Source organism: Sinocyclocheilus grahami, unplaced genomic scaffold, assembly GCF_001515645.1.
Source record: "Sinocyclocheilus grahami isolate Dianchi unplaced genomic scaffold, SAMN03320097.WGS_v1.1 scaffold63.1, whole genome shotgun sequence".
NCBI lineage: Eukaryota > Metazoa > Chordata > Actinopteri > Cypriniformes > Cyprinidae > Sinocyclocheilus > Sinocyclocheilus grahami.
In genome coordinates, this window is record NW_015505242.1 from 943880 (window position 1) to 966801 (window position 22922).

Below are 22922 nucleotides of genomic sequence, written 5' to 3' on the forward strand. Positions count from 1 at the left end.
AAATGAAGACCACACGAGACAATTTACAGTGACCCCATCTGGACCAAATCCCAAAGATGGTACTCGATTAGCTGATGAGGGCAAGAATACACCAACAAGTTCATACTTTTAAATGTCTAGAAATATTTCCATGTACCATTCCCATTTTCTCTTATGTGTTGGTTGAGGAGACAGGAATGATCTAAAAAAGACCCAATATATATTTTTTCCTGTTCATTACTAACCCCCGCATACCTCCCCCATCCCCCATCCCTTGCCCTCCCACTATAATTCATATCAAATTCTTTTTTTTTTTTTGGTCCTTTACTACTGTAAACAATAAATATAGTTTGGTACTCATTTTGTTTTGCGGAGGCTTTTTCGTCACATCCAAAGAGTGCATTTTTAAAAATTGTTTAATAACATTTTTAGTTTGTCATCAAGAAGCCTGTAGAAAATCTTATAGAAGCACAATGACGCATCCTTTAACAAGATTTTAAAAAGTTTCTTTGTACAGTTATTACATGTATAAACATACAAACCATGAGATGAAGTGTCAAAAGATTAAATCTAAAATATAAATAACATCTGGAGTGTCACAAAGGCACTTGATTGTACATGTCACACATGTAGCTTTTTGCATCGTCTTACAAGACGAGATGCAGTGTCTTCAAGATTAAAATATATTTCTAAAAATCTACAGTAAGTTACAGAGAACGAAATGCTTGTAAAACACTTTTCTTAAACTGAAGTGCAAAACTAAAAAAAACTTGCCTTCAGAATGGTGGTGAACAATATTTTCTTGATATTAAAACTATTTGATCGGTCAGAAGTAATGAAGTCCTGTAATAATACTCTTATTGTGTGCAGGTTGCATGTTCGGATGAAATGAACAAACACCGCAACCTACTTGAGCGACCGTACTGTTTTTCTCCCAAAACCCTCTCGTAAAAGCTTTAGTGTCTGAAAGGGAGTCTGGAATTTTTTTAGGGAATTTCAGGTCAAGTATATCCGGCAATATAGAATTGTCTATGAAGAGAACTAAGAATCCACTAGAGCTTATAGAATTGTCTTCGCTGGTTACTTGTACAACAACTTTAGCATGTTTGCTGCTCTCACATTCATGTTCTTTCTCCATGGATGCTATGGCACAGCCAGAACAGACACTTCACTAATGTGTGTGTGTATTTAATTAGGAGCTGTATTTACAGGTTTCCATCAGCTACACCTTTCCGTTCTGTAACCCTACAAATAGCATTAGAAGCTCGATTTTTATCTTCTGGCAGAATGCAAGAAAGCCTTTTCTCATTCTTCTTAAGAGCTGCATAGAGTTACTATGCCCATGGAGATGGCTGTAGACCTGAGTAAACATCTTCAAATTTATCCATTTACATTTGTGGGGACAGTGTAATTCAAGTGTCTGGTCTTTTTCCCTTGTGAAGCACCACCTGTGTTATTGGGATGTCTCTCTTGTGTGTTCTGCACTGAGAACAGAAATGGAGAGTCTGCAGATTCTTTGCTTTCGCCACAAGGAGGCGCAAGAAGACCGTCGATGTGTAATGTGTTTACAAGAGCCCAGCTTCCCGGCACATGTAGTAAAACTGGCCTCTTTTTGCAATAAGGTTACTTGGAGAATCCATCTCGATTATATGCCCTTTATCCATGACAATTACCCTGAGAAAACAAAAAAATAAGGTAACGTCAAAAACATTAACAAATCAATGTGTAACAGGCAAATACATCACAATCTAACGAGGTTCCCAAACTGTAGCGACGTCCGCAAAAATATGTATAAAAGCGCTAAATGTATTTGTTTGGTCACTGCAGTGTTAATAAAACATTATTAATTCTGTCACTTGAACAATAATAATAATTAACACTTGGGGTATCAGATAACCGCGTCTATTTTCATAAATTACGCAAACTGTTCCTGTACATTAGAATTGAGTCACACAAATGAACACGTGGTGAAAGACAAAATGTTACGCCTCCAAATTATGATGAGAAGGTAAGCAGCTAAATCCCTCTTTAAAGGGTTAGTTCGCCCGAAAATGAAAATTCTGTCATTAATTACTCACCCTCGCGTCGTTTCAAACCCCTAAGACCTTCGTTCATCTTCAGAACACAAATGAAGATATTTTTGATGGAATCTGAGAGCTGTCTGACCCTCCATAGACAGCAACGCAACTGAAATGTTCCCAAGTCCAGAGACGTAGCAAGGAGATCGGTAAAATAATCCATGTGACATCAGTGGTTCATCCGCAATTATTCAAAGCTACAAGAATACTTTTTGTGCGCAAAAAAGAAAAAAAAATAACGACTTTATTCAACAATTTCTCTCCTTTGCATCACCCTGGTGCCATTTTGGAGAATATTCGCTGACACAGGCTGTTCTGTAATACGTTGTTTACGTCCAGCTGATACTCTCCAAAATGGCGCTACAGGGTGATGCGGAGGAGACAAATTGTTGAATAAAGTCATAATTTTTTTTATTTTGCGCACAAAGTATTCTCGTAGCTTCGTATAATTGCGGTTGAACCACTGATGTCACATGGATTATTTTACAGATCTCCTTGCTACGTTTCTGGACTTGGGAACATTTCAGTTGTGTTGCTGTCTATGCAGATTCCATCAAAAACATCTTAAATTGTGTTCCCGAAGATGAACGAAGGTCTTACGGGTTTGAAATGACATGAGGGTGAGTAATTAATGACAGAATGTTCATTTTTGGGTGAACTATCCCTTAAATTTTTTTTCTTATTCTTTTTCTTGCAGCAAATGGAAATGCAAGAATTGCTGTTTCCAAAACACGTCTCCTATTAATGCGGTCACAGTTAACGAAAGTTCAGCTAAATTTGTCTATAGCGTAGCGATGTATGAAGCACAGCTCAAAGTCTTCTTTCTGTTGGTCAGAGCGGTGAAATTGCTTGACTCCGATGCGAAATCTGCATGAGGAAATATTTTGTCCTCATGCGAAATTCCCAATCCCGTGGATTCCTCTTGAAATGGCTGGATTTCACACAACGGTACAACGGTAAATGTGACCATATTGTTTTGGACCACTCCAACAAACAGAACAATTTTTGAGAATGCCACAGAATAAAGTTTGGGAACCACTGTTCAGTGGCTTGGATCAAGACATACTTTGTGTAATCCATAATGGTATTGAGGCGGTGTGCGATGGTAAGAACAGCACAATCCTCAAACTGGCTGCGGATGGTAGACTGGATCAGGGTGTCTGTCTCCAGGTCCAATGCAGCTGTGGCCTCATCCAGCACCAAAATGTTTGTCTTTCGGAGAAGAGCTCTTGCTAGACATACCAGCTGCCTCTGACCAAGACTGCAGGAGGAGAACCATTCACCATTGTTAATCCAAAGTCTCTACTGATTAAAATGTCATGGCTGCAACTTGCAGGCCATTGGTGAACTTAAAATAAAAAGACTTTAAACCACTTTTTAGTTATTTAAAATCATGAAAGAATAGCACTTTTGGATGCACACACCTGAGATTTTCTCCTCCTTCTGAGCACTCATGATTGAGTTTATCTGGAAGTTCAGACACAAAGTTTTTAAGGTGAGCAAGTTCCAGGGCATTCCACACCTCCTCATCTGAATAGGCATCGAAGGGGTCAAGGTTCATACGGAGAGATCCAGAGAACAGCACTGGGTCCTGGAAGGATATTAAAATGGCAAAACAGACTGGTGAGGAGTTCATAATAATTTGAAATTGCCACAATGTGAAGAAGAAATTATAGAGTAATTTTGGTTCCAGGTGGTGTATCTCAGTTGTGTACACACTTGTGGAATGATGGTGATGCGGGATCTTAGATCATGAAGCCCGATCTCTGCAATGTTGATTCCATCGATGTAGATCTGTCCTTTTGCTGCTTCCAAGATCCGGAAAATTCCAAGAGCCAAAGATGATTTTCCTGCACCAGTTCTTCCCACAATACCAATCTGAAAGGATAAGGAACCAAAGAATAAGACTGCAGGAACTTTTTCAACATTGCTTGACTTCCAGACAAAGAAATGATGGAACGATTATCAGGAACATTTTGCATTACTACAATCCCACCAAATGTTTGAGCTACTCCCTCAAGGTCTACAAGAATATAACCTTGTTCAAGAGAAGAGGCAAGGTATATATCACCCATATAATATAAACAGCAATAATATTTTAGAGTAGTAAATGCTGATGTAGAAAATGTCAAAGCCTTCACTTGTACCTTCTCCCGCTCTTTGATGTGAACAGAAATGCCCTTCAGGGCCAACTCTAGGCCTTTACGATACTGAAGGCCATAATCCTGAAATTCAATGGTCCCTTTTTGAGGCCAAGATGGCGGTAAAGAACTTCCCTCTATGCTCCAAGCTGCCTGTAAATAATGATACAGACAGTAAAAATGCTTGCTATTACTGGCCAACAAAGAAACAATTATTTACACTAAGAAATAAAAGCGGATAAAATTAACTATTAAAAAATATATATATTTTAATAGATTGAATTTTAATTATGCTGTACAGCCACACTCACCTCTTTTGGTGTGTCTGCATACTCTTTCACTCTCTCAACTGACACAATGTTGTTCTCTACATCTGTCCATGACCTTACAATCCAGCTCAGGAAACCTGTCACCTGAGAGACAGCAAACACATTCAAGCATTAAAACAGTCACCATGGATGGGATCTGATTTGTCTGATCTAACACAGACAAACTACAAATAATGGATTTTCCATGCATTTATTCTATGCTTTTTCATTTGAAAATGGCTCACCACAACTGAAAGATACACCACAGCAGATCTTGTGCAAGAATTAAAAACTTTTTTGGTTTGAGGGTGGCTCTCGGAATATTTGTGTTAGTAATGTCTGATTCTAGAGGCAATTGGAATGATTCACACCTGAAGTGAATGAGACACGGCCAGACCGACCATCCCAGGGCTCAGGGTTCCTTTTGCCATCACAGAGAGAATAGAAGCAGCAAGGACAATTCCATTACCCAGGAGCTCCAAATTCACACCCAGCCACCTGCACAAGAAGACACCCCAGAATGAAGTTAATATCAATGTCAAGCAATCAATATCTGTGTTACAGGATGCCCACCACTGTAGTGTAGAGAGGTCCCATAAAAGGTGGCATTGACACTGAATGTGCAGAATTGCATCAGCACTGTTTTTTAAAAGGCTGTCCCATTGCATTGCACCCACCTAGTTGTTTCTGAATACAAGAACGCTTCCAGTTTGTGAAATTGTCCTGAATGTAGAGGTTATTGTGATTGTGAAACTGAATTTTGAGGAGTGCCTCACCTTGTGGCTACAAAACGGGGAAAGTAAGCAGTTTGGTTATGATCCACCTTGTGATTGGCACCCATGATGAAGCGTGACTGCTCATTGAATGCCCGGATGACACTGGCACCCTGCACTGTCTCGTTTAAGTGCGTGTAGATGGGAGAACGACTCACTGACTCCAGCCGCCGTAGCTGGCAGGACGTGGCCACGTAGAAACTCTTCAAGGTTAAAAAGAGTGAGAGAGAGATTATTGTCAAATCCCAAGAAAGTCAATGATTTCGATCATTACTGCTGAATTCAGGTATTGCTGGTTCAGCAGATGGGTTTTAGAAAGTTCTTGCAAATTAGCCTTCTTTCATTAACCGCATAAATGCAGATTCAGGCGCACCTGTATGAAACCATAGAGGAATGCCATAGGAAGAATGATAACGGCTGCGAAAGGAGTGGCCATCAACACGATGATACAGACTTCCATGAGTTTGAAGAAGTAACCTAGCATCATTTTCAGCCCATCAGGGATCATATTGTCTATGGCATCTATCTCTTTAGCAAAACGATTGAGGAGGTTTCCACTGGGAGTGGACTCAAAAAACGACATAGGGGAGTGAAGCACGTTGTTCAGAAGGTCCAAGTGAAGATGGCGGGAGGCGATGATGCACCCTAATGAGATGGCCAACGTGGTACCAAATATGGCAATTCCTAAAACACAAGAAATTCTAATTAGTTTAGTTTACTTGAATCATAACTTGAGCTGTTGGTGTAAAACACTAAGACTCTGCTGACCTTGTGCGAAGCCGAGAGCTCCATAGACTCCCAGTTTCAGATCGGTGTTTAATTGAGTGCCGTTGATGACAGGCTGATCAGCCCACAAGCTTAACCAGTAATTATAAGACAGAGATGCTGCTTGTTGGAAGGCGTACAGGAATACAATGGAAACTATTAAAGGCAAACCAATGGTGCGGAAGTATTCAATGTACATCTCAAGTTTGACCTATTGAGACAGAGGGAAAATTGAGATCATAAGCCAAACGTATATGGTTAATAGAAAGAGAATGTCATCAAGTTTTAAGATAAATGAACTTACTCTGCCTATCCGTGCTTTATCAACCTTAGTTAGTTTGCCCAGGTCTTCTGGGATGTGGTCCTCATCAGAATCGGGCAGTGGCTCAATAGTAATACTGTTTGTGTCACCACTGAAAGAGAATTGAGTCTGAATCAATCAACAACCTTTATGCTTCTCATATTTAGTGAATAACTAATGCACAAAAGCAAGTGCTATAGTGCTGCAGATATGAGTCTAAAAATCCATAAATGAGATAGCATTTTTTTTTTTCTGAAGAAGGTCTGTGGTTAAAAATGGCTGCAGATATTTTCAGGTTTTATTTTATGTCATACAATACATCAGTGATTTTCTTTTTCTTGATCTTGATCTTTTTGTTGACCTTTTATTTCCTGAAAAATGCGGTTGCTAACAAGTGGCTGAATGGGACTACTGAGGTTGTCATGGACCTTAAACATCATCATGCCAAACAGGACAACTCATCTACTCACTAGTCTGCTTTTATAACCTCATCATGTTTATACTCATGTTCTTGCAAAATTCTAACTCAAACTATCCTACTTGAAATTTTTAATAAACCAATTTTTAATAAAAATTGAAAGAGTTGTCGTAAGCTTAGTGGTGGTGACGGTACAGTCATGTGAGCATGACTTCTGCTGATTGTATTTAGGTGTCAGCTTCATAAACGTTTTGTTATCAATTATACACTTTTGGGTTGGCCTACAAAAATAGGGATCACTGCAACACTCTTATTAGTCACCCAGCTTTCTGTGCCATTTAAAGTCATATTCAGTAGCATTGTATAAACAAATTTAAAATCCCATACCTAATAAGCTGCTCTTGGGACAGATCCCTGGAAAATGGCATGTATTCAGTAACACTCAATCTTACGGACAGTCTTCTGGAGCCTGCAAGTGTATGGATTAAACATAAAATGATCAATAATATTCAAACCATACTAAGTTTTTTCACATTAAGGCAACAATTGGATTTGACACACACCACAGTAATATTACCTCTCTGGGAGGCCTCTGAAAAGCACTCTTTCCTTTCAGAGCTTGCAAAGGTGTGGATGAAATCGGCAAAAGCACCATTCCGGTTCAGAAGTTCTTGATAGGAGCCTCGCTCACTGATCTCCCCATCCACTAGAACCAGAATCAAATCCGCCTGAGGCAGGAAGCTCATTCCATGGGTCACTAAAACCCGTGTCTTAAAAAAGAAATGTTGAATATTAGATGTTGGAAATGCTGAGAAGCAAGACAATTACCCCTCACTTCATCTGTAGGGTAAACACTACAGTGATAGTCACCTTGTCTCTCAGTATGCCCTTGGGTCCAATGACTTTGTTGAAGATGTGTTGACCAACATGTGCGTCCACTGCAGACAGGGGGTCATCAAGTAGGTACACGTCAGCTTTCCTGCAAACAGCACGAGCCAGGCTCACCCTCTGTTTCTGTCCTCCAGACAAATTTAAACCCTGTCAAAAGACAATGCAGAAACTATTTTTATCTAGCTGTATATCAAGATTCATATACAAATCTATGATCATTCGTGATTGGTCTCATGGATGCTTATTGGTCATATTTAATCAATTTGAATCATGGAACTTTAGCTCATACAAGCTCAGTCCTCTACTTTGGGTAAAGTACGAGGGTCTCACCTTCTCTCCAATCTCAGTGGCGTCTCCTGCAGGCAGATTGTCCAGATCTGGCAGCAGGGCACAGGCTTCCAGCACCCGCTGATACCAGCTTTCCTTCTTTTCCCGTCCAAACAGAATGTTGTCCTGCAGACTGGCATTTTGGATCCAAGCTTGCTGGGGAACGTAGGCAATTGAGCCCTATATTGACAGGAGCAAAAAAATGCTAAGAAGACAACCAACAGTAAGGATGAACTATTTTGCACTTTGAAATTTGATTAGTGACCTTGAAATAGTACAGAATATTAAATAATCTTATTCATTTTTTACTTCGTATTGTCTCTTTGTATTAACATTTTCAAATTGCTAAAACGTTTTGTTTATTTCCAGATTTAAATGTGATTTTCAGTGTGGTCTCAGACCATTGTACCTCATGAATTTTTATAATTGCAATATATGATTCTACTTTGAAAGGCAGGGCTGTCATTGTGGTCACTTTGTGTATAATCATAACATGCCATTCAAAATTATATTTCATAAAGTATATACAAGAAGAGTTATGGTTGATTAGTTTAAGTACCTTGACTGAGACGGCCCCGCTTCTTTTTTCAGTCTCTCCAAGTATGGCAGAAAGCAACGAGGATTTCCCACTGCCAACATGGCCGACAACAGCAACCAGTGAACCACAGGGAACTCTAACACTGATCCTGCTCCAAAACACAGAGTAAGTGAGGGGGAAGTTGCTTAAACTTGGACACTTATTGCCTGATTGTGTATTCAGGAGCCTTGTGGAAACCTTCTGGATAATAATACCCTTTAAGACATGCGGGGCCATCCTTAGACCAGCTGAAGGTTCCATTCTCAAACACTACACCATCCACATCTGACAAGTAAAGAGGAACAATGAAAGAGTACAACTAAATCATGTAATATCATGCCTTAATCATTTACCATAACATGCAATTTATGAAGGCAGACTATCTACACAAACACAAATTGTTCTGGAGAAAAGTGCAGTTTAAATTACAGAGATTGCCTCTGAGAAACTAGATTTCTTCTGCAGCTTGTGAAATTATAGACTCACTGTAATTACACACTCTAATAAGCTTTATCTTCACAATAACAGTTTTCACAAACTATCTTGAACAGCTTTGATGAATGCCGCCCACCCCCAAGCAAATGTCTTTGTATAATGGCCGCTAATCTGTATGTTTGAGCGTTGTTCATGGCAACATACCGGTGGTACTTTAATATCTCTCCTATCATTTTTTTAAACCAACATATTGTAGCGGTGTTGGTTTTGTCACAAGGCTAATTGTTTTTGAATGGACTGTTGTTTTTGTGCAAGATCTATGCTGATCTACAAGTAAAACAATAAATAACTACAAACATAATATACAAAAAAAAATTTTTTTTATATATATATATATATATATATATATATTATGTAGTAGATTTAGTGGCGATTCAGTGAGTTTTCAGAGATCTCTAATTGTTTGTGCCAGTGAGAGGAAATGAGGCATCACTGCCATCTAACTGTGAAATTTAGAGGCTATTATCACACTGTTGTTAATCTCGCTCTCACTCATATTAGACGGAAGTGAGGGGCAGAGGGAAAGTCTCACAGGGTACAGGCAACATTAAGTCTGTTTTTAGCCTTACTAAACTATTGCACAATAATGTTTGTCAACAAGTGATCTCTCACCGGATTTAAAGGATTCCTTTGTCACATTGTCTGGTTTGAGTTCATCTTGACAAAGAAATTTCCCCAGACGCTTTAAAGAGACAAGAGCCTGCAACACAAGAATAATTTGTACATTTAATTAAAAGATCAGTAAGAAATAAATACAGACACCATCATTAAAGAGCAGATGGTGGTTTTTATGGTGCAGGTCAGATGGTACATATGGTGTCCTAATATTGTGTTGGGAGTCCCCTACAACAGGTTTAAATGCATCTAAGGTCAGAAAACATTGTAGTATTAGAATCATTTTTCAATGATTTCGAAACTATTTGTTTGAAGTAGTTCTGAGCTTAAGGTCTGTAAACCCCTCCCTTCCATAAGCCTACTCTGCTCTGATTGGTCAGCTAACCAAGTCTGTTGCGACTGGTCTTTCCGTATTCTGAAACAAAACGTCCATTAGCATAGTGCATTTTTTTGCTCCAGAGGGTTACTTGTAAATAAAGATGCTATAAGGTTACAAAAAAGGATGATACCGATGCAGTCGCTCAACCGGAAACGCCATCGATAGCACGACTTAATCAGGACGTTTCACAGTGCTAAGTTTAAACTTTGTATGTGGTACTTTACGTGATGTGACAGCAATTTTATTGCATTCATTGTTATTATTGAAAAGCGTTTAGCAAATCCCGCATTGCACTCGCCAAGATTAGAGAAGCAGTCCTCTGCAAAATGACGAGCACACAGCAAAAGGTTTGAATTGTATTGCTGTGGTATCATGGAAAAAAAATATTTTAACCACTGATTCTTCACATAATCATCTTTCGGCAATGAAAACAAAACAAACTTGCTTTCACAGCGCAGAACACAGTGTCTTCTCAACATGATGTACACTAACTAGCGGAGGTGTTTGTGGGCAGGTCAGAGTGTTCGTATTTCGCGGACAGGCGGGATTATGCAAATGTGTTAGCTTGTGATGTATATAGGTAACAGGCAGAAGATTAGAAAATCTCGTTAAGGTGGTTCAGAGTCGACTCTTTCTTTGAGAGACAATATCTTTATTTATCATGCACCTTTTTGATTAACAACTTTGCAGACTGTTTACATTGAAGGATAGCTATGTTACAAACTGCAAAAAATATATTTTTCGAAAACCCATATGGCCTGCTCTTTAAATAATCAGGGCAGAATATAATATTAGAGTTAATGCATTCTCACCTGCATGGTTGTGCTCATGGCAAAAGGAAGTTGGCTTAAGGGAGTTTTCAGTATGTTGATGAGGGCCATTGATACAAAGATTTTCTGAGCATCCAGAACATTCTTATCATCAATGAGCACATAGACACCAAACATGGCAAAAGCAATCTGGCAAAGAATGGAAATTGCAGTCAAAAAAACAATATCACATCCTGACTTAGGTAATATATGTTTACAATCATTACTTCTATATAATGTAAACTTAGGTTTAGTTCTTTCCCAAAAGTGTGGCTTGAAGCATTACTTAAGAATCATGTTTTTCTTTCTCACCAGGAAGGATGAGGAGTTGAAGGAGGCAAGAGACACAGAGTATAAGATCTGTGATTTCTTCAGAGTTTTTAGCTCCTTCTCTCTGTATCCCAGAACCTGCTCCAGAAAAGCTTTTTCCCAAGCGTAGAACTTCAAGATCTTGATACCATTCAGAATCTCATTCATTAACTTGACCCGTCCATCCATGTACTTCATTTGTATCTCCTGTGGAATGACCAGAAAAGAGGAAACTGTCATTAAACATCACAAGTTTTGTCACGAAACCACTAAATACATATTTGAAGTCTGGCTACCCAGCTGAAAAAAAGCTGCATAGCTGGTTACCAGCAAATGTTTTGTTTTGGATACTGGGCTTCTGATGTTCCTACAAAGCCTTTTTGACTAACTGAACCAGAAAAACTTTCATGGTCAACCACCATTACCATTAATCATCTTAACCAGCTATGATTTGCTGATGAATAGGATGGTTATACTGGTCCACCAATTAGACCAGCATCACATCAATTTGGGTTTTCAACAGGATGATCTCACACCAGAATGATTGATACTGAAGAAGGAAATAAATTCCTAACTGCATGTAAAGAGATTCTAGAACACAATAGCTATGAGCTGAGAGATTGACTCAATTAGTGGCATGCCAAATTTCTGTTGTTTTCTGAAAAGAAAATGTAAGCTTTATTGCCGTTTGCAAGCATTGTGGTTACTTTGCTTTGGAGGAAGCATGGGGAACTTCAAAGGAGCAAGCTAAGCTTGAATCCAACCCATACACCCATGCTCTGCTCACTTCACTATCTAAACCAGCTGTGGACCCTTCACGCTGACTTACTTTAGCACTCATTCATAGCGCTCCTCTATGGTCTCATGTCTCAGAGAGAATTTTAGTGGGTGAGATAAACAAGGAACACATTTTTATCTCCTTTAATGAGAATCTCATTCAGATATAATTCAGATGTCATAAATAAATGCACTTGCCTCCAAGAACTAAAATACATGGCACTACCATAGCTTGCAATGCAACATATTTAGAAAACAACTTTCAGGTATAGAACTTGCACTATGTTTTATTGTAGAGTAACCTCTTATATATCTGTAAATACATGTATCAAGAACATTTAGATTTTCCATTCCGTGGACCCTCTAAGCAGTCCAGGCCTCAAACAGCAGATGAGTGACAACACATGAATCCTGAGTTACAACATTAAAGTACCTGGAGCTTGCTTCTCTGCCTTGCAATAAATCCATTCAGAGGGAAAATGAAGATCACAGTGGCAATGCCTGCTAGAGCAGATGGTCCTAATTGCTGAAATAAGTCAAATAAGACATGTCTCTTTTATTTCTCTTGGAAAGATAAAACAGCTATTCAACCAGTATCCCTAAATGCTTAAAAAGAAATCCAGATTTTACTCATATTCCTAGAATGGAGACAGTTTACAAGCAAACATATGCACCCTCACCTGCCAAAGAAAAAAGAGACAGAGTGTGACCTCAATGGGTGCTAACCACACCGCATTGAAATACACCACAAAATCCATCAGCTTCTGGGTATCAGCAGAGACCAGATTGACGATCTCCCCCACTGTGCATGTTCTGCGTGATGCGCTGTTCACGACAAGAGACTGAGGAAAAACAAGATGCAGACACAAAAGAAGAGAAAATGAGTGATTAAAAACTTTTCATAAGTGCATTTGAATTTACTTGAATTGGTCAAGCTGAAAATTCAACACAACATTGCATTATCAGGACGTTCAGTAATTCAACCACAAGATGAGTCTACGAAATGACATGGCATGGTCCATAAAATGTTGGTAAATTAATCTTAAATATATATATTTCTGCACATACTCCCTTTACTTAAAAATTAAGGACCAATCACAGAATCGTACATTCTAACAAGGCTTTTGTGCTGGTTAGATTGCCCACCTTTCTGTAGACCAGACCCATGACAGCTGTTTTAACCCTCATGCCCACAGTAAAGCAGGTGTATGTGTACTGGTGGTTAAAGACAGACTGAAGGCAGGACAGGAGGAACATAAGAGAGGCGTAGAAATAGCCCTTCCACAGCGGAGCGTCCTCGTCCTTCATAAAGCCTAACAACAGACTTAAATAAAAAGAGAAAGAAAGGGGTTTGAATGAAGGCACTATAAAGTACGAAGAAATTTGCTGATTTCTGATGCAGCTAAGCATTTGGCTAGATTCCTCTGTAGCAGACCACATCCAACCATTATGGTTAGGCTCAAGGTTTACAGTAGCGCTTAAACCCACAGCTTTCTTTGAAAATGTTTTGAAAATGAAGAATGGTAGATTTGTTGAGCCTAACAAGAGGTAGCATGTTCAACTGGAAAAAATTTTTTCTGAATGCTAACCAAATGCTACAAAATCCACGTTGGTTACTCTGAGGGCAGAAGACCTTGAATGTTTCCACAGTTCCCATCAAAGACCACCTTTTTTGACAGTGGATCCCAGTACAATACATGTACTTGCTACAGTTTGGATCTCCCACCTACAGCTTGCAGGGAGCTGACTGAACCTCCCATTTAGCTGGCTGCTTGCCTATAGTAACCACAATCCCGACAGTGTTCCTCTACCCTCCCCGAAGCTAACACGTCTACGGCGGACAGAATGCTGTGGTCATCTCTCGCTCTCTCAAGCTTTCAGACTTGAAGCCATAATTGCTTCTCTGTGGGCATAAACAGCATGATCTCTGTCTGGCTGGCATGGCGTCTCTGACTCAAGCACCTGCCGCACACCGCCACTTCCTGTTTTCATCCCAAGATATTGTGAACCGTAAGTTGTCTCTTCTAAAAATATTTTGATAACCTAGAAAGCTGTCTTTAAAAGCACAGAGGGGCCATCTGTGTTTATTTGAAGGCAGAATTTCTCATAAACACAGCCCAAATCCTAACTTATCCTAGATATACCAAAAGCTCAAAGTTTATTAACTTAAACTAAGGACTGGGCCAAGATGACTCATTAAATCTGCTTTGTCTTTCTCACCTTAGAACCTGTGGAACTGAAAACATGAAGGCATCGTGGACCATGAGGCACAGCGTCCCGTTTAGGAAGTAGTGTCCGAAGCTACGCGCAAGTGTCCGTAAGAGACAGAATCCCCAACTCTGCTCTTTCTGAATCTTCCTGAGAAACTGGGCCTGCTCTGGTAGTCGAGATCCCAAGGCAATACTGGTGCTTAGGTGGTTCTCCTGCCTGTAGATGGAGAAGAGGCAAACGGACATGTGCATAAGAAATTGGTGCTAAAGCCTAAATGCAGTTGTTAAGCTTTTTAATCCTTCTTTATAAGTTGTAATTGAAAACAGAATTACATTAAAACATCCTGTGCCACAGCGCAAGTTTCCACGAATTGTAAAATGCCTGGGACCTCTTACATGCGAGGCCTTAAAAGAGGATTTCAGATGACTTGAAAACACTGTATGTTTAAAACAGAAAAGTGTTAACAAGCCAACCAATTGACACAATCCTCCTGTCTCTGCCATGTACGCAGTAGTGCTCCTTTTGACTTATTTTAGGTCTGTTTCTTTTGTGGGCATCTTTCAGATGGAAATGTGATTGCATTGATCAAAGCAACATGAGGATCCACAGCAACATCAAGAAACAATATAAATGTACATGTGCTTCAAACGGTTACGTGTGGGAAAAACTTGTCTGTTATTTCAATGAAACTTACTGCTGTAACTTGGTGCGCTCCGCTGTCCATTCTTCTTCCAGGTCAGATATTATCTTCTCAGATGTATCCTCTTCCCTCAGACTCCACAGATCTTCTGCTTGCAGAGGAGAACGGTATCCCTTAAAAACTAACCTGGAAGCACACATAACACAAACTAAATGCATTACTTTCACTGGACCAACAAGTATTTAAAAGAGTAGAAATTAGAAATGCTATTCAAAATCCTTTTTATTTCCTTACCCGCTGAACCACCAGAAGAGGATCTTGGACAAGAATGATGCATCTTGAACAGGACATGCATTCTGAGAAAAGAGCAAGAACAAGTTGGCTACAAATACACTATATGTCCAAAAAGTACAGAATGTGGGATATGTGTGCCTGAAATATGAAATAAAATGCCTATGTGGTTACAAACTCTGAGTAAACATTTTATTTTTGGGGTTTAACTATAGGCAAACTTGATATACCATTGAGTCCCATCATCCCATAGTCATTTGGCTATAATTCATTGACTTAAATATATTTGCCCACTTTACTTATTACCCCCGTACCATTAACATTAAAATGTATTGTCCAATACTGATGCCTAGCAGTGTCTTCATTTGAATAACCAAATCAAAAGTTTTAATTAAAATATGATAGAGGTACAATTATATTTGTATTATAACATTATACACAATAATAATGAGGTGTGAAACTGTCAGCAGTCAGTTTTAGAAAGAAGAGTTTCACAGTTTTGCTTTCTTGGATGGAGAAAGCAGTGGTTAGAAATCATATTTGGCAACATTGAACTCAGAGTAAACAGAGAAACAGTGTGAAAGTGCCTGTGAGTAAGAGTGGTAGACCTCTGTCTTTGTGTGTGTGTGTATGTGCCACAGTAACACACTTCCACCCACTGCTGACCTCAGTGCTGCCCCCTTGCCTGTACAACCATCCACCCAAATACTCACTCTCTCTCCCACCTCCTCACCGGAGGTCTCACTCTTCAGGATGCTGTGAGTAACCCTACATAGGAAGTGACTGGGCCAAGAGGGGATCAAGGGGTGTGGCACTGACGTCTGTGGCAAGAACCTCATCATAAACCCACTAATTCCTCTCTGAGCTTGTTTCCTTGTTTTTCTCTGGAGGAGAACAGTCAGATGGACCACTATCTCACGAGATGTCTGGAGATTACGTTCTGTGTTGCTCTGCTCTGTGTCTAATTTGCATACATAACAACCAAACAGTGGGCAGAATGAGTCAAGAATTTAGTTTAAAAAAAGGATATATCATTATCCTGGAAGGAGGACCACAGAGTGTCCATGTTGATGAGTCAAGCTGACTGCTGAAAAACATCTTTTTTATCCAATAGCTAATATCTAAGTGCTACATACTTGCGGGAGACAAAAGTTGCTACCACCATTACCATAATTCACTTCAAAATGGAGGGGTTGTGTTCTATATTACATAAGAACACTAGTAAACAACAGCAAATCACCACAGGATTGTTTGTGAGGGATTATTTTAGCTGATGAAGAGTTTGTCCCATTCGTACCTTGAGGGCAGCTTTGCCTGAGGGTGCCCGGTCTGCAAAACAGCTGAAGAAGAGTTGCGCCAATTGCAGGGCGAAGTACGAGAAAAAGGCCAAATACCGCACAATATCTGAAGAAAGACCCTGAAAAGCAGAGACACCAGAATCAACAATCACATACAGATGGCAGAAAAAGAGAGTGCAGGCAGACTTTCCATTTTAAATGAGTACCACAACCAAGGATTTCCCATAATGCTACTGTGATGTTATTCCAGTCCCGATCCGCAGACTTCCCAACACGTTGTTTACATGCTGAACATTCTGTTCTTATGGAACTCTCTGGAACACACCTTGTTGGTGATTATCCAGCCCAAAACTACATCTCCTAATGAACCTTGAAGGGCTTGTTTATGGAGGACATTTCAAAATGCCGATCAAAATGTCATGCGAGAACTCCCTGACTACATAGAAGAGCTAATTAGTGATGGCATGTCCCAAATTAAGGATTAATGTAAAAAATATGATCTGTTGTTTATTCTGTAAGAAATCGTGCAGTGCTACAGTGCAGTGCAGAGCCCCTTCTTACTTCGCCTAATGTCAGAAGACATGGGTGTGCACGAGCATTAACAACATAGTAAAGCTTATTTTGAACAGTTAAGGCAAATCATGGTGAAAACCAAACTCTTTAATGGCCTGCTTTATATAAATGAATTACGTATGAAAAGAGCCATAAAAGGCCTCAAGTCACGCTACAATCTGGAAACTCATAGATTGCTGCTGTTCAAGCCTCCGGCCACTATTTGCTGGTGATGAGCCAAAAGTAGCTATATTTACAAACGCTTCACATGTGCTGTTCATATGCTGCTCATGCATTTCTATACATATAGTAGATTCTAAGTTTGTCTTTCTGGTGTCCTGGATATAGCATCCTGGCTTCACTATTGGAGCGCAAGCCATGTTGAGGCAAATCTGTAGTAAACATCCATTTGGCCGTGGAGACCCTTGCCAAGATAGAGGCTTTATTCTTAACCACACCACAAAATAAAAAACAAGGCCAGAGTGGTTTCGGTGGTCACAATGTAGGTCAGTCAAAATCTCTTCCTACACTTATTCAAGCATAAAGTCAGCATGCCAGTGAATTATGCTTATCTGTCTTTATGTTTGACCCATTTTTGCGCGACATAGGTCAGAACTGCCTAATCTCATTTCTAAAACTGGTAAACCTGTTTTCTTGTTAGCTGTGTTTTTGTCCTTGGGCTGAAAAGGACTGTGTGTGGCATATAAAATTGCTTAGAAACGTACTATGGACTAGTTATTGACATGGCACATAAAAATTTTTATAACTTTGAAATATTTAAAGCATTAGATTTTAATTATTTGGTTAAATAAAATAATTAACTTAACCCAAGTGAGTTGTTCACCTAATTTATATCGAGTGAAGGTGATCAAAAAATTTGAATTTTGTCTTAAAGAAAAACACTTCCACACACTGTAAGATCCAGTAGGAGCAAAAGTCAGATTTAAACACTTTCTGACATATGTTTCAAACTAACACCTACTTGGACTTCACCTGAACTTATGATATGAATGTGACAAACCAAGTCCAAACCTGGGGAAAATCAACAGTGCTAAAAGTAGAAACTGCTGGAATGCTGAGCTGCTGTGTGTTTGGGAGAGTGTGCTGCGATGCATTTGCTTGTGCTTGTGTGGATATGTATCTACTGTATGACCATGTATGCATCTGTGTTTGTCTGTATGTTTGAGTATGAGGATGTTTTCATGCGTGCACCTGTGTTTTGTTTAATACATCCAAATGTGGAGGAGGGTTAGTCCAGGGTTTTGTGAATGTACCATGAAACTGATATTTCCCAGATTTGGGGTCTGTATCAATTGTCATTACTCTCACCTGATCCAAAGTCAGCTGGACCTTAGCGTGAAGTGGAATAAGGGAACAGACCACGCCCAACAGCCAGAAGAAGAACAGGAAAACAGAGGAACGGCATCCCCGCACTCTCTCCCAATGAATCACACACACGGCCAACACCTGTCAAACACACAGCTGTTAATAACATTGTTCTCATCTGCTAAAATTACAGTCTGTACAAAACAAGTGATAAATAACTTTTAAAAGGAGCTTAAATACAGAATGCCCTCTTCCTGATGAGTATCTACAGAATGATGCAAGTTTTCTTTAAAGGGGAAGCGTGTAATTTTTTTCATTGCTAAAATACGTTCTCCTATCCCGGCTTAATTCATTTGTAGGCTCCGCCCCCAGAAAGTGTAAACACTGTGGTTCTGTTTGAGTGGTCAGTGGTGTGAGTTGGGGGTGGGACTGTTTGTTTGGCCGACCAATGGAAAACTGGGAAACTTCATTACTTCATCCTTTTTGAAATGACATATTTCACCTTTAACTCACTGTGAAAGACTTTGAATAGATTTAATTACATTTAATAGACTTAAATTACAACTATTGAGGCCATGACCTTTAGAGAAGGAAGAACAGCAAGCTAAATTTCATCCTGTCAAATGAACACCCAACCAAGAAAAAAACTATGAAAAATTATTGTATACATGCAGGTTGCATACAGGTTATTTCAGTCAGTAAACAGCTTTTGCAACAAAGTATATGGATAAAACAGAGCATCTGAGAACTGAATTTTAGTGGATATGGACTTTACTTTTAAAATTATACTATGCTTTCTTGATGACCTGAAGACTAATCCATCATTAAATTTGTTTTGTTTTTGTTTCAGCAGTTTTGTCGAGGTTATATTGGGATTTCCCTGTCTACCACCACAGCTGCCTCCTCTAATAAAACAACACATGTTACGTGTGGCCTCTGTTGATCCCACATTTCTCTTAATTACTGTGATTTTTCTTCATCCAAAAACTATTTGAAATTCTCCATTTCTCAAAACAAGACTCAACCAGTGGCTCTCGCTGATCTGATTGTTGATTTTTTGCTGTATCTCCTAGGTAGCGCAAAACATTTGATTACGTAAAAAGCAGCCTTCTGGTGCGGTACAGATGAAGGATCAGGACTGAACCCAAAGACACCTCCACAAAACCAAACCAAAGTCATATAACCTCAGATAAATGAGGTGAAACCTTTAAAAGGAACTCTTAATCACATCCTAACAAAACACGCCTGCGGAGGATTTTGTGCTACCTGGAAACAGAACACGTAAACCTCATGTAACATCTGCATTGTTGATGTTGTGTTTAGACCTTACGTCTTACGAGAATAAGCCATGACTTCTCCTCTGGACAGTGGGAGGAAGCTAAAGCTTGTAATTATACTGGAGAGTTAAGAGCGATAGAAGACAGAGGCAGATCTGCTTCCTGCAGCTTAAATGACAGCATGCAGTGAAACCGGCAGCAGCTTATGGTGGGTAAAAAAAAAAGGAGCCAAGCATTACAGCAGACTTCAGCTCCACACAAAGACATAAACCAAAAATTCAAGAATAAGGGGGGGGGGCAAATGTAAAAATGTAAGATTGTGGGAATGTGTAGTGGTTACAGCCCTATCTCTATATCCCTTTCACAGGCTTGGGAATGTCAAATTAAAGCAAAAATAATGATCAAATGATGAAGAGTATTTTAAAGAGTCATTTCAGGTGTTTAATCTAGTGGACTAATGGCATACAATCCCAGGAAAGTCACATTTTCTAACCTGAAAGATGGGGAATTTGGCAAACAACAAACAACAAACTAGATGGCCTGTGTAAATAAACTCCAATTTGGGGGGGGGGGTTGTTGCTTTCTAAACTGTTCATTACATAATCCCAAATATTACGCAAGTATACCCACAGGTGGTAAAGGAGGTTGGGCAAGGCAACGAAGCAATATTTCCATAATTTAAAAGCAATATTTATGCACCTACTTAATAAAATATCCAAAATGGTTATTGAGGTTTTAAACCTACATTCCAGCACTTGACCAAGCTATGACAATGGTTTATTTCACTCTTTGACCAATTAAGATCACAATCTTTTAAGAAAGAGGGCTTTTAAGGACAAGATCACACTTTTTAACTCTTTAAGTGTTTTTTCTTTGGCATTAGCCAATGTTGACTTAGGTGTCTGAGGAGACCACAGATGGGTCATGAGTCTGGTCTGGAGCCCGTCTCTGCAGGATGCAAATGGAACATGCGGACAGAAAACGATGTTGAGATTGTGTTCATTAGGCAGTGTGTAGGTGTGCCCCTAACCTAGTTCACCTCAGAGTGTCACAGTATATTAGATAAAAACAGCTCCTGCTGTGTAAGGGTTTAGGAGCCATTTTGCAGACATAAGCAGGTGTGTTGAGAAATGAATTATGGGTATGGAAGGCTTGTAGGAGGGAATGAGTGAAGCTTAAATCTCCAATGTACATTTGTGTATGTGGGCCCATGCATCCATCTTTAAGGCTTAATATGGGATGCTGGTGATGTGTGTACATTCTCTCCTTTTTTTTAACTTCACCAGCAAGACTTCCTTGGTCAACCAAAAGAAAAACACACTAATTGACCGGTCTCACTAGCTAAGATTTGCATGGCTATGGTGATCAACCTGCTATACAAAAGTCTAAATCAGTCTAGATTACAATGGAGATTCATTTCGGTCTAAACTGGTCTTTTCCGCAAGATGGACAACATATTCAATTTTCAAGGTGCATGACATTAGCAAAGTTTTAGCCAAATTTTGTGGGTAAAAAAGAAAAGAAAAAAAAAAGGATTAAGTCACTTTCAAACCAAGTAGGTGACCAACTTTAACTCGCTGCCAAATCTGTATGGGGAAATCTTTCACCCTCATGCGAAATTCCTGATCGTGTGGATTTTTATTCAAATTGAAATGAATGGATTTTGCCTGCACCAATTTGATGACCAATAGTGAATGTAACCACACCTTAAGCCTGGGCAAGAGCTAAGATAAAACGGCTAAGATAAAAATCAGAGCAAGTTACACAACAAAACCCAGAATTGTTTTGTTCCTTACGTTCATTCAATGAAAATGGATTGGAGCTCATTTTCCATTAATAAACAGTTCTATAACGTTTTTACGCTGGCTTTTGCTTGTGTGCATATTTCTTATAAGTATAAAAACTAGGGGTTACATTACCACTGTGAGACTACGTATGATGGGACTGAGCAAAAAGACAAGGTGTTGCTGGATTTCCTGTCTTCGTTCCAACAGGATGTAGAAGAATTCCACAAAACCAAAGGACACCAAGAAGAACCCCAACAACTGCAAAAGAGCAAAGAGGAATACAATTCATAACAGGGTGAGAACTGAGTCACTCTCCCGGGAGCTCCGGTGGTCAATGACTGTAAATGCGATTTACATTATGATAGGACTGGATAGGAATCTGTGGCATCATATAATGTTTCCAAAGAACTTTCAATATGAATATCATTTATAAAAATAATAATTTCTTACATGTGTAAATGTGACATATACAATATCAATTGAATGCTATATATATAAACATATATGTATTGTCCTAATTTGTAAGTCGTTTTGGATAAAAGCGTCTGCTAAATGACTAAATGTATATATATACTTTATATATATGTGAAAAAATCTTTAAAAATATTCAAGATTTAAGGTCACATAAGAAGTTTGCTCACCCATAGAGGGTCAAGTCCACTTAGACTGCATAAGGTATCCATTCACCCGTCTGGTCCTGAAGCTGTACCTATCCCTGCTGTGTATCCTGGTTCTTTAGACTGTTCTGTCACTCTGTGCTGTGTTAGAGTCAAACTCTCCCTTCGTCCTGGGATCTCCTACACACACTCTCTTTCACTTTTGTCACTCCTTGTTTCTGAGAGAGTCTGGAAGTGTCTGCTTTTTGACCACCAGTCACAACAGCAGCTTAGGTGGGTGGTTATATTCACTCTCTCCTCCCAGCAGTCTTCCTTAAACTCTCTGTCTCTCCCTCCTTCTCTATTTATCTTCCAATTTCCCAGACTCCCACGTACTTTAGGTTCTTTATCAAAACAGTACTGTGGTTTTTGCAAAGTTCTCTGACACCACCCGAAAAAAAATCCTCACCCTTCACACAGTCCTCTCCTCCTTTGCCTCCTATAAAACATAACTCTCATTTTCCCCCAAACAGTCACCTCCACCTCAGTCCAAATGCAGAAAGTGTTGCTAGTAACACTCCAGTACTATTTGTTTGTCTTTATAGAAGTGCTATTTTTCACTTTTCCTGCATGTACCTGAGAAACACTTAGTAAGATCACACACAACCACGCACCACACTCTCCACCTTGTGCTATGCATTTTATGTCCAAAGGGACTTACTGTACACTACACTTACTGCACAGTGCACACACTCAGTCCAACCTGGAATTCAATGTTACCTTATGTAACATTTATTATCTCTAGTGGGACAATCATCCCGTACAATTTGCGTATGTATGTGAGAAGTAAAAAGTTATCACTTAAATTTCCTCCATATTCACAACAGGTGCTCAAGCATTTAAATATGTTCCTCGTTTTATTGATGAAACCGCATCATTCTAAACTAGGGAAGCGGCTGCCTGCGGCTAGTAATTTGCAGACTACGCTCCGTATATGTCCCG

At 39.4% G+C, this 22922-nt stretch overlaps 1 protein-coding gene across 1 annotated transcript; it reads right to left on the reverse strand.

The window, feature by feature from the left end:
- Window positions 1-281: 281 nt before the first annotated feature.
- On the reverse strand, window positions 282-21712 carry LOC107584828 (multidrug resistance-associated protein 1-like). Its single transcript, XM_016271594.1, has 30 exons — window positions 21680-21712; window positions 21457-21582; window positions 18264-18401; window positions 16382-16501; window positions 15088-15149; window positions 14848-14979; window positions 14163-14369; window positions 13089-13266; window positions 12623-12784; window positions 12376-12468; window positions 11169-11372; window positions 10860-11006; window positions 9666-9753; window positions 8774-8843; window positions 8541-8667; window positions 7985-8161; window positions 7634-7801; window positions 7341-7533; window positions 7151-7232; window positions 6349-6457; window positions 6048-6255; window positions 5653-5963; window positions 5283-5482; window positions 4878-5004; window positions 4510-4611; window positions 4205-4351; window positions 3777-3935; window positions 3482-3648; window positions 3124-3318; window positions 282-1653 (listed from the first exon to the last, which is right to left on the reverse strand). The coding sequence occupies exons 1-30, from the start codon at window positions 21710-21712 to the stop codon at window positions 1545-1547; spliced, it is 4341 nt and encodes a 1446-aa protein (XP_016127080.1). The 3' UTR covers window positions 282-1544.
- Window positions 21713-22922: the final 1210 nt, after the last annotated feature.

Excerpts from the sequence above, each read along its gene's own strand:
- LOC107584828 (XM_016271594.1), bottom strand. The coding sequence starts at position 21,712 with ATGCCACAGATTCCTATCCAGTCCTATCATAAT. Across the intron at positions 16,502-18,263 it reads TCCAGCTGACTTTGGATCAG|GGTCTTTCTTCAGATATTGT; the intron begins GTGAGAGTAATG and ends TCTGCTTTTCAG. Across the intron at positions 15,150-16,381 it reads CAGGCAAAGCTGCCCTCAAG|AATGCATGTCCTGTTCAAGA; the intron begins GTACGAATGGGA and ends CTCTTTTCTCAG.